Source organism: Leptonychotes weddellii, chromosome 4 (genome assembly GCF_054177405.1).
Source record: "Leptonychotes weddellii isolate Sample4059 chromosome 4, ASM5417740v2, whole genome shotgun sequence".
Classification (NCBI taxonomy): domain Eukaryota; kingdom Metazoa; phylum Chordata; class Mammalia; order Carnivora; family Phocidae; genus Leptonychotes; species Leptonychotes weddellii.
Genome location: NC_138372.1, coordinates 44,554,282 through 44,567,078, shown reverse-complemented (window position 1 = coordinate 44,567,078; position 12,797 = coordinate 44,554,282). Strand labels below are relative to the sequence as shown.

The 12,797-nt window shown below is 39.8% G+C and overlaps 1 protein-coding gene across 1 annotated transcript in view; it reads left to right on the top strand.

Moving 5' to 3' along the window:
- C4H1orf87 (chromosome 4 C1orf87 homolog) overlaps positions 1–12,797 on the top strand; it is a 78,295-nt gene that overhangs the window by 59,558 nt on the left and 5,940 nt on the right. The window contains exon 8 of the mRNA XM_081816864.1: positions 2,662–2,726. Within this exon, the coding sequence (XP_081672990.1) occupies positions 2,662–2,726 (65 nt within the window). The remainder of the gene's footprint in view (positions 1–2,661; positions 2,727–12,797) is intronic.

The window sequence follows — 12,797 nt, the reverse complement described above, 5'->3', positions numbered from 1 at the left end:
CAGACTGACCTCAAACTTCTGCAATAATGAATATCAGAAGACACTGGAGCTGTGTTCATGGGAAAAAATGTAACCGAAATCAAATGATATTACATTCACGTGTAAGGCCATATAATACAATGGTTGAGCATGCAGGATTTGGAGTCAAACAGCCAGAGTTTAAATCTGGCTACCCCATTGATCAGTGTGTCCTTGGGCAACTCATTTACATGTTTCATAGGATGGTTGTCACGATTAAATGAGATAATGCACACAAAGTACTCAGAACGCTTACTAAAGGTCATTTTAAGTTAATAACCTAGTGGAAGTTAGAATTTGAACTCAGATCTGCCTGAATCTAAAATCAGGCTCACAGACCTTGTCCTCCAGTCCTGAACTCTCTGACTCAACACTGGGAGTTTGGCACTTGTTTCTGTGATTAGATTTATAGTGCCTGTTATGGTAACTGGAACCCATTCTCACATTTAAATTGTTACTGGCTCTTCGAAGGTCCTAGGGTAATATAAAGAATATGGAAGAAAGAAAAAAAATTAATTAGAAGGATCTCAAGGATTTCATTGGTCACATAAGTCCTATATACCATTTAAATCAGGCAGTGTCCAGGCTCAATACTTAACAAAATTTTTTCACAGTCTCCTCCCCCTACTATCGGTACTATTCAAGAAGGAACAGAAGAGTTTCTGGTGCTGTTAGTCCAGATGCCTTATCTCATATTTGATAACTCCTAACAGCTCTGAAAAATAAATGTTATGCAATATGGAACCATTGATGGATCTAGATTTTTGTTGTTGTGTTGTGGCTGTTTTTCTAAGGGTCAGAAGATACTGCAGGCATAAGCCTGGACCTCCTAAGAGGACAGAATTGCAGCAAGCATCGAAGACAGGAGTTGGCTTCCACTGCAGCTCACTTTCAGATCTGTGCTAATATCAGACCTTTGCATGATTATTGATATTTCTCAACAGTGCTGCTTTTCCAACTTTCTTTTCCCTATGTATCCCTTCAGCAGCTGATAGAGTCATCAGCTTATCAGGCTTATGATTCTGCATACCTACACCTTATCTATTCTTGCGCCCAAACTGACATGAAGCTCCGGAGGCCATATTTCCATACCAACCAAAGAAATTTTCTGACTTGAGATGTCATGCATAGGAAAAGTTTTATGAGGTATAAGCAAAACAATGAATCATTTTTATTTAAGGAGTAAAATCACATGACATTAGAACTCTTCTAGAAAATCCAGGGCTTCTATATCTCACAACTTGGGCTTTATAGTTGCTTGACTTCTGATGGGCAAGGAGGAGATAACAATACTGATCAGTTGCAGTTTGGTTGCTAGCAACAGAAACTGCTTTTTGTTAACATAAGCAAAAAGAAATATTTTGAAAGGATATGGAGTTATACACAAAACTGGGGGAAAATAAAACTTTGGGAAGAATCAGAACCAAAAATTAATGAGAGATACAGAGACATGGAATGGGAGAGAGGGAGGAAAGTAAGGAGGGATGAGTGGAGAAAGTGATAAATAGAGATTCATTAGACAAGGTGAGTCACAACATTGACCACGGTAGGCTATGGGGCATTGATTATAGTCCATCATCCCAGGGAAGAACATATTTGTATATAAATGGAGGATAGATGTCAGGCAAGCAAATACAGGTGATTTTCACTACCAAAGTGTTCCTAAAGTACAAGTAAGCCTTCAATGACTCTCTGACTGTCCCAAGTACATACATTGTTTAATGCAGTTGCTGCTTGGGGATTTCATTAAATATTGTCTATTTGCATTCAGAAGCCATTTCTATATCCCCTCCTATGTTTTTTCCTGTATTGAAATACTTCCCATTCTTGGGAAAGCTACAAAAAAACATTTCTAACTCCCTTGACACCAAGGTTCTGGAACTGATTTAAGCTCCATCAGTGAGATGCAATTGCGTGTGATTTGAAAGGCGGAAGGTGTGGGGGTGGGGGCGGGGACATTTTAAGTATTTATTTATTTTCCTGAAGTAGTAGCAACTCCAGACCCTGGCACGCATCAGTTTTTTGCAGTGGCCAGAACACATTTTGTACTGCCTAGTCACCAACCTCATAGTCAGGGACAACTGAGATGTCAGTCAGAATTTCCTGCAGTTTACTGGTCTCCAGAACTGGTGAGAACTAATCCTGAGCCTAGCAGCAGATGCCAACCTCCATTCTACTAACCCCTGCAATAATTGTGTAGGCACCTAATTTCCTATATTAAAGCCCTGTTCTAATAGAGACCTCTAAAGTAGTTTCTGTTTCCTGAATTATACCCTGAATGATACAGGTATCAAAAAGCTCCTTCAGCATAATACCCTCCAGTTCCATCCACGTCATTGCAAATGGCAAGATTTCATTCCTTTTGATGGCTGCATAATATTCAATTGTATATATATACCACATCTTCTTTATCCCTTCATCTGTCGATGGACATCTTGGCTCTTTCCACAGTTTGGCTATTGTGGATGGTGATTAACATAACATAATAAAAAAAATAAAATAAAAATAAAAATTCCTTCAGCTACAAAAAAAAAAAAAAAGCTCCTTCAATATCACTATCAATAGAAACTTCGACCTTTATTGCACATTCTTCCAGAGCTTTCTACATTGATCACCAATACTCTGTTTCCCTTTCTTGCACAGATGGCAGAATTTTGTTGAATTGTTGAGCAAAGTTTCTTCTGATTTGTCACATGATTTGCCTACAGGTGAGTTTTTGCGATTTTGTTCCTTGAGAGACCTCCCATTTCTCAGAACTACTATTGACTCTGCTGCTTTGCTCCGGTGGTTTGCTTGTTGGGTTTTATCTCATTGCTCTCAGAAATGTAAATGGCTCAGCAGTGCAGAAAAAGTAAGAGTCAGAATTGTCTTACTGGCTATTCTTTTAGGCCAGTGGGCTCATTAAAGGCATAATTCTCCAAGTTGTATTATATCATGAAGCAGTCTCTAGTGAGAGCCCTTTCAGATGAATGCAGCACTTATAGAAGAAGTGGACATTATTTATTAGAACTTCAGTTGTACAGCCCCTTATATCTAGGAATGCTACAGCTAGGTAATTACCCTACTGGCATCTCACCAAAAAAATAAAATTAAAGTAAAATAAAATAAAACAAAATAAAAGTTTAGTGTAGCATTTTTTGGTAAATGCCTCTAAAAATGGAAATAAACTTTTAAAAAAAAATTAAAAATAAGAATGGAAACAATGAGAAATCCTTCAGGGACAATTAAATTACAGTATATCCAAATGATAAAGTATGCAGCTGTAAAATAACATGGCTGGCCTTGATACAGGAAGATTTCCAAGACATATTATTAAGTGAAATTATAAAGATTAATTTGGGCAAAATATTTAGCAATTAGCAAGTTTTAAATATGACAGGTGAAAAAATATGCATTGATACTAATCTGCTGTTGCAATTTCTCTATTTACTACATTCATCAACCATTTACTGATTATCTTTTGGATCAAAATACAAGGTACTGAAAGTTTGAGAGGAGGGGTGGCATCTCTGTTTGCATTTCAGCAGAACAAAAACCTTACTGGGTATTTCGAACAGGGAATTTACAACAGAGGATCGGGGGACTGGTTGCACAAGTATTAGACTGAAAGAGCAAAAAGAGGATGGTGTGTGTATTCCTGTCCTTAGGGCCGCCATAACAAAATGCCACAAACTGGGTGGCTTAAAATAACAGACAGAGAATAGTTCTCACAGTTCTGGAGACTAGAAGTCAGAAACCAAGGTGTCAGCAGGGCCATGCTCCTTCTGAAGGCTCTAAGAAAGAGTTCTTCCTTACCTCTTCCAGCTTCTGGTGGCTCCAGGCATTCCTTGGCTTATGGTTGCTTAATTCCACTGTCTGCCTCTGTCTTCACATGGCCTTCTTCCAACTCTGTCTCTTTTGTGTCTCTGTATCTCCTTTTTCATATACAGCCACCACTATTCATTGGATTTAGGGCTCTCCCTAACCCAGAATGACATCATCTTAACTTGATTACATATAAAAAGATCTTGCTTCCAAATAAGGTCACATTAACAGGTGCCAGTGGCAACTATGTTCGAAGACACAATTCAACCCATGACAGTTGAGGGAACCCAGAGCTTAGGAGTTATAGAAAGCAGCTCTCATCCTTAGGGCTGAGGGAACATAGTGAAAGGTGTATTATTAGCAGAACCTTGGCGAGTGCTACTGCATAGTCGATTCTAGGATCGCCAAGAATATGCCAAGCAGCTAGAGAAAGAATTTTGAAGGAGATGCCACATAGTGGCTTACAACACGTAGTTTGAAACTCAGTGTTTCACAAAGGGGGCTGGTGCGTGCATTTCTGACAGAACACCATGTGGTCAATGTTGCACCTACTGAATGGGATGTCTGTCCTGTGGCTATTCTAAATTTTGAATTTTCACATTTGACTTGTGCTGAGAATGTTGAAAAACACTTCAGGAGTCTCCTTCAGACCCAAGAGTGAGATCCAGGAGGCTTCTCTGACAGCTTAAATCTTAGCAACAGCAGTAGCGCTCCCCTGATGCTGGACAGATACTAACAAACTCCAAAAACGAGAAGAGAGTACTTCTACTCTCCCCACAGCCTAATCTCCCTCCAAGCACCTCCCGTTTCTGGAATTCAGCCAGAAGCCAGTGGGCCAGGGTATCTGGGAAATGTAGTTGTAGCTCCCCAGCCCAGCATTATAGAAAAGAGATAGAAGGGATGTGCTAGAAGACAATAGGGTGATAAAAAGCGAGGGTTCATTTTTCATGATGTCATCTATAACTTCAGAGAACTCAGCTTTGTTGAAAAGACAAAACAAGGACATCAAAAGGTGATCACGACAAATGTCTAAACCAAATACTTTCTCTTCTAATATAAATCCAGGTCACTTGATGCATTCGTTTGCTAGAGTGGCTTAAACAACAGATGTTTATTTTCTCATAGTTCCGGAGACTAAAAGTTCAAAGTCCCAGTGTTAGCAAGTTTGGTTTCTTCCGAGGCCTTTCTCTCCTTGGCTTGAAGATGGCCTCTTTCTCACTGTGTCCTCACATGGTCTTTTATCAGTGCATGGACATCCCTGGTGTCTCTTTGTGTGCCCAAATTTTTGGCCTCATAAGAACACCAGTCATGGTGAAGATTGGTATCCTCATTTTAATGACTTCAATTGAACTGAATCACCTCTTTAAATGACCTGTCTCCAAATACAGTCACATTCTGAGATACTAGGGGTTATGGCCTCAACATTTGAATTTGGGGGGGACAGAATTCAACCTATAATGGATGACATAGAAAAGTGTATAAAAAGATGAGTCAAAGTCTCACTTTTGCAACTAAATAACCACCTTATATTGGAACACTTATTTTACTTCTCTTGGACTCATTTTTCTCATCTCTAAAATGAACCAAAAATATGAAATTAAAAAAATACCTGCTCTATTGCTCTGATAGGGTGATTACAGGTATGACAGACAAAGTTTTTTAGGCAATATTGCACTCCACAGTGCAAAACAGGACTTTGGCGATACTTTTGTTGCATTGTTGTTGTGATAGCCTATTGCTTACTGAGAAAGTTAATGCCTTGATCTCTTCCTATTTCTGTATTGTTGGAGCTATGATGATTAAGTACTCCTAGACCCTGAGAGGGGGCATTTTATTTGCCTGTTTTCTTGAAAGGAGGTACATTATAAGAAACTAAAGGCAGCTACTCCTTTTGGGTGTGAAGAATTGTGAATTTTTTCATTCCTGGGGCCTATTTTCACTCAAAGATTCTATAATAACCTATTAACATGACTCATTTTTATATATACTGCCTTGTATCACAAACTTTATCTCATTTGGACCCCCAAGAATCCTATGAACTTGTTTTTTTAATGTACACACGACAGTCACACAAATACTTAGTATCTGTGACTTAGGCTAAGGTCTAGAATGGACTAGTTTACAGCAGACCAAACCTCTTGGCAAGATCAACTAGAAGACTAGATAAAATACAAAACAACATCTCTTTGAAAGATATTATTTGGAATTCAAATTGAATACCAGAAAGAAAAGAGGAAAAAACCCTCTGGAAGAAGTTAACATCATATAAAATCTTGAGAATTATTTAAACAAAATGTCCAGCATTCAGTTAAAAATAATCAGGAATGATACAAAACAGGACATGAATTTTCAAATAACTGTAATTAATATGTTTAAGAAAATGGATAAGATGGAGAATTTCAGTAAGCCATTTGAATTTATATAGAATTTATGTAAATTCTATATAGAATTTGCCTGAATGCACCAAACACTCCTCCCTCTAGATATATAGAATATCTAGAACTGAAAAATATAAAAACTAAATTTAAAAAACTCACTATATCAGTTGAACAGAAGGTTGAGTGTAGCTGAAGAGAGGATTAGTGAACTAATCCTGAATATAGTTCAGTAGGGAATATCCAGATTGAAGCATGAAGGAACAATGAGGATAGAACATACCAAAAAAAGTGTATGAGACATATAGGAAATGGCAAGAATATCCAGTATACATCTAATGAAGTCACAGAAAGATAGGAGGAAGAGAATAGAGCTGAAGCAGTATTTGAAGCAATTATGACTGAGAAATTTCCAAAAGTGATAAAAGATCTCAAGCCACAGATCCAAGAAGTGCTAGGAACTCCCATGAAGACAAATACAAAAGAGCTTAGACCCCTCCAAACATGCTATGGTCTGAGGTCTAAAATAGTATTTCACAAAAATGAAGTATGGCTCCAACTTTGAATCTCTTCACTCTGGAGCCTGTGAGTAAGGAAGAGGAAGAAAAAGCAGGAAGCACAGAGCAGGGTTATAGCAAAGCTGCTAATGGGGGGAAATTGGAGGGAATAATCATAGCCTCAGAGGCTCATTGATCCCCTCGAACATCTCGTGAAGACAACACAGAAAAATGACTAAGAGTTTAACCTCCCTTTTATTAAGGAAAAAAAAATATCCATAGTAATTCCTACTTAGAACTATTTATATTGGAGGGACAGAAAAGCTAACTCAGTTGGTTTAGAGAATAAAGAGGTTTGGTTTATGTAAATAAAAAGTCTGGCAGCAGCAAGAGCTATAGGCTTTTTTGATGTAGTCATTAAAAATGTCAAAATCCAGGATCTGGTTTCTTTCTGGCTCTCTGCTCTGCTGTATATGGTGCTGACATCATCTTTAGGCTCTACATGGTGGTGCCTCAACTACTCCAGACACTTCTTCAATAACAAAATAGCTATGGTAGTCAAGGTCATCATATCTTCACAGCACTCTCTTTTGGCTGGTCCTGCCCAGAAGGAGAGAATTTTACGAGTTGAGAAACTGTAGCAGATGTCTCCTCTAGTCTCAGAGCTTATACTAAATTAAGTTTTATGTCCACCTTAGAACCAAGACTGTGATTAGGACACCATGATAGTCTTCAACTAATCAGAGACCAACCTCGGAGTTGGAACTGGGTGTCATTCTTACCAAACCACATCACTAGAATGGGGAGGAGGGGTCCCCACAAAGTAAAATATAGTTGCTATCACTAGAAGGGAAGAATGAAGAGGACATTTGCCAGAGAAGAAATGAATGATGGAAGAAAAAAATAAATCAATTCCAGTCACATGCATGGCCCGTGAGGCCCTTCAATTCTGTGAATACTTAACCTTCTCTTCCCTTTTCATCCTGCTTCAGCTAGGCTCTCCTCTCGGCTATTGCCTGAATGCACCAAACACTCCTCCCTCCCTTGTGACCTTTGCCTTTATGATAGCTTTTTCCTGAAATGCTCTTTCTGCAGACATTTGCATGGCTTTCTCCCATGTTTCTCAGGGCTCTATTTGAATGTCACTTGGAGAGGCCTTGGGTGAATTCCCTCCCTAAAATAGCAACTGCCAAGACTTTCTACCCCCATAATTGGCTTTAGCTGTGTTTCTAGCACTTATCACTACTTGACATTACATATCTCTCTGTTTGTCCTCACCACTGGAATGCGCACTCCATGGGAAGATTCTGTCTTATTCATGGTTGTACCACAGTTAGCATTTAAGGAATGTTTGTTGAGTGAGTGAATGAATTAGAATCCAGACCTAACCCTACCTCTGTTGTCTTAAGCAAGAAACTGAACCTGGTGTTGCCTTGGTCCCCTCATTTGTAAAATGCAGATAATTTCTACCTCACAGGGTTATTCTTTAGATTGAGTAAGAAAACCTGTGAAAAATGTCTGGCATATATAGATATTTAACATATATTTGTTTCCTTCTCATAAAAGTTTCATTCACTAGGTCCAGTAAGGCCAGAAGTCTTTATTTAAATCCGTTGTTTTCTCCTGTGGCTTCACTTTAGAATTACCTAGGGAATTCTTTAGAAGTCCTGAGCTGGGTTCTCACCCCTCGAGATTCTGATTTAATTGGTCTGGTGTGCCGCCCAAGCATTGGTAATTTTTAAAGCTCCCCAGGTGGGGGCACATTAGCAGCCTGTGCTGAAGACCACTGATTTCAAGTCATTAATAGGGGGGGCGGGGAAGGGATGGGAGGGCTGGCTGTGTGACTATCAGAATCCACTGGAAGCCCTGTAAAACCTGGCCCTTCCAACACCTGGAAATCTCTAGAAGCCAGCTTGGCTTATTTCCTCCAGTACAAATCATCAACTGGCAGACTAGACAGATGGTTATTATTTATCCTTCCTGCTGTGTTAGAAAGAAAAAAAAAAATTAACTCTGCCTCGGGTTTCTCAAACCATTTTTACATGTGCAAACCATTACCTTTTTATATGCTCCTAGGTATTAGAAGGGAGAAAGTGAAGCTGAAGAGAGACCAGGGAGACTAGCATGTATTTTCTCCTAATGTAACTTTGAGAAGTGCAGACACCAGAGAGAAACTGGCCTGGGACAAAGACTAGGTTCTAGATCTTATGCTAAAAGGGATAATGTACAGGAACAGTGCCCAGAAAACTGCTCGGCACATGATAATTAATGTTAAGTCTTCTCTTCTGGGGAAGCTAGATTCGTTTAAGATCATATAATAATGATAACACAGTAACAGATAATAATTCCTTACACTGAGCATCTTCCCTGTGTTAAGTATTTTGGGTCGGTAACTTTTTTTTTAATCTCCACAATCTGCAAACTGCTGGTTCCATTTTCACAACTGACAAAATTAGGATCTGAAAGGTTGCAGCTGGTAAAGGGAAGAATCAGGATTCACATTCAGGTCTGACACCAAAGTTTATCTTATATGCCATATACTGCTTCTAGAATCCTTTTAACTCTCAACCTTGATAATTCAGAGCAATTGGAACCTTTTTTCACCTGCAGCAACCAGAAAGCTTTTCTTTCACATACTGGGTGAAATAAACTGGGGCCAGGGCTACTAGGTGATGATGGGTTCCCATGACAAATTTTCAGCGATTAAAACAGATCTGCCTTGAAGGGGCTGCCTTAATTGGCTATCATGATTCTCATTAAGCATCTATTGAGTTTTACTCTATATAGCATCTGGGTTAGGGATGGGAAGATAAAGAAATGCAGAGAAAAAATTTTCCTTCTGTAGGGTCCGAAAAGGAATTGGGAGAAATAGAAATATATATTCAGTGACTTTAATTTCTAAACTCCATCAGGGCACATGGTCATTCATGTAGTCTACAAGCATGCACTGAGTACTTATTCTAATGCTGGGTGCTGGGGCTTCGGATATTATGAAGTCACATTATCTTCATCAAGAGACTGAGGGGGGAGATTCATAATGATTCACAGGTGCAATATTAAAGGTGCAACAAAAGGCTTTTTAATCTGATGTGTAAGTTAATTTACATGAACATCCTTATATAGATGACACTATTAGTTAACATTTATTGAGCACTTGCTATGTTCCAGGTGTTTGCTTTACAGTTTCTAGCCCATTTAATCCTCACAATAATCTATGGGTGGCATTAGCCACCTTTTACAGAAGTGGAGACTGAGACACAAAGAGGATAAGTAACCTGCCCAAGGTCACGCATAGAGAAAGGAGCATAGAGAAAGGAGCCAGGACTGATTCAAACCCAGGGCATCTGGCTTCAGAGCCTCCACTCTCCACCACGATGTTACACTGCCACTCTCCACCTTTTTAAAAAACTTATTGATTGAACCATCTTTATTGAAAGCAGTGAGAAGCAAAATGCATTTGTTAATGGCATACTTGAATTATGCACTAAATACAGAAGCTGAAGCTCCCAGATATCTGTACTGTGGTCGTTGCATGGATTTGTAAAATAAATGAGTAAGTCACCAAAGGTGCTAGCGACGAATGAATGACACCCATCATAAGCCTAAGAGGACCTGAGCAGAAGCTCTTCATGTCTTTTTCCTGGATCCTAAGGAAATTTCTATTCATAAGGCAGCAGCCTGAGCAAGTAGTACCTGGGCTGGAGACCCCCCCCGGGTTAAGGATAATGGTCAAACCTCTTCTGGTACAGCACCTCTGAACGTTGAAAGGAGTAAGGAAGGGGGAAGACAAAGCTTTTACCTGATCCTTCAGGCACATACCTGTGTGGAGAGAGGGGCAGAAGTTCCTGCTTTTCTGGAAAGAGGCAGAGCTATGGAAAGAGGCCCCCTTGCCACTCTCCAAACTGTAGAAAGCCTCCTTATGCAAGGTGGTTCTATAGGCTGTTGTCTTTGCTTATCTGGAACAATTTGTAGTGCAGGAGGCACTGTCAGAATCACTTCTACTTGGAAACTCCTATTCATCCCTCAGGCCCCCAGTTTAAGTGTCACTTCCTCCAGCAAGCCTTCTACGATCCTCCCCAGCTCCTGCCCCATCTCAAAATAAGCGTAAATATTTTCACCTTTCCCTGGGTTGTGTTTATGGTTGTTTGTAACCAAATAATAATTTTGAGTAGACATTTAGCATCTACTTGCCCTCTGTGAGCTCCACCACGGCAGGTACCAGAGCTTTTATCTACCAGTGTTTCCCTATCACCTAACACAGTGCCAACCACATAATGGAGCCTCCACATTCTCTTGGCCTGGGTGCATACGTGTTGCTGATAACATGAGAAGACCAAACTAAACCCTTCCATTTTCTTCTTTCTTGTCCAGGAAAGAATGCAAAGAAAACCTCTGGCACTGCAATGCGGGCTGAAGTCCCTGAGATGTCTCCAGGCAAAACAGAACATATGGTAGGCACCTGGCTACACAGAGCTGGAGGAAGGGCTTCGCCCATCCTTTGCCTTCTCTTCTCTGAGGCTGTGTGGAGCCCTCCCTTCTGGGTTTTTGATTTCCACCCAACACCTTGATGTCAGGCTCTCTTTGACTTTGAGACTCTGCTCCAACGGAGAAGGAGGCAGAACTCTTGAGAGTGTGTGGGTTGGTTTCTGTCCCAGCTGGTATGCATGCAGGAATCTCTCAACGCGCGGTGATGGGCCCACCTTCTGCCCCAAGAAACTGGACTGTAGCATGTATACAGGTGTCCTTCCAAAGCCTGTGACCAATCCACCAACTGCCATCAAAATAAAAGATGGTTATGAGACCTATTTTAATATCTTAAGCCCAGCTTCCAGAAACTGAGGGTGACCTTTTCCCCAGACATCACATTTTAAAATGTAATGGGCTCTTTGATTTAAAAAAAAAATCTGGCAAGCAGTAAAATCCGTTTTAATATTCCCAGCACTTAGCCAAAAGAAGATGCAGACAGAATTGAAAAACAGCCTGAGTTTTTCTGTTGTTGTTTTTTAAATGCCCGGATTAGAACATAATTCATCTTAAAATGACGGGAGGCCTCTTCATGCACTTCACACTTCGAAATATTTTAGAAAATAGTATCCATTTTGGCAAGCCTCTTGCCACGCAAGAAACAACAGCAAATGCTTTTCTCCTTGAGTGTTAAGTCTGTTGTGAATAAGATTATAAAAAATATACTTTGCTCTTTTATTTTGCCTCTTGTTTGAGGATTTTACTGCATCTCTCCAATAATTGATTCTTCTCACATTCCTCTATAAGCAGCATTCACTGCCCCACTTTTAGAGAGTGAAATTGAAGCAGAAGTTTGGTAAAGCACATTTCCTCTTTTCCCAGAGAAAATTGTTTATTCATTCCCTTATTCGTTCAGTTAACATGTCTTTATAACCAACTATGTGCCGGCCACTAACCAGACCTTCAAGGTCCACAAATGACTAACTCACAGGCCCAGTCTCTACATCTCTGGTAGAGGAGAGAGACACTGTAACAGTCATAATATCCTCTAATAAATGCTGTGATGGATAAAGGGGCTACAAGGAATCACCCCTCACCCCGCCTGGGGCTTTGGGTAAGGCTCCCCACAAGAAGTGAAATATGAGTTGGGTCTGAGTAGAAGCCCAACCAATCAAGACATGAGTAGTAAGAAGGGTTCTCACGACAGAGAACAGCATGTATAAAGCATAAAGGCATCGTACAGCTTCATTTTTTTCTGGTTTTATGTGGCTGGAAAAAGATGAGAGAAAAAAATGCATACATAGGGCTGAAAGAAGAGAAGCAAGAACAAGAACTGGAATGGTCTATGTGCCAAGTAAGGAATTTGGACTTTATCCTGATACAGTGGGACCAAACAGAGTGTGTTACTTACTTACTTACTACTTATTTAGTTGAGCCTAATTCAGGTCCATACAAAGCCCCCTTTCCCTGCCTTTAGTGGTCAAAGAGAATGTTGAACTATCTGAAAGAATACAAAAATTTATTTAAAATCAGTTTCTCAGATCCAAGGACCTCTTTGAATTCTCTAAAATCGTCCACCAAACTCTATGCAAATGTACATTTAGCTGGGTAGATTATCTAAAGTATTCATCGGATTTCT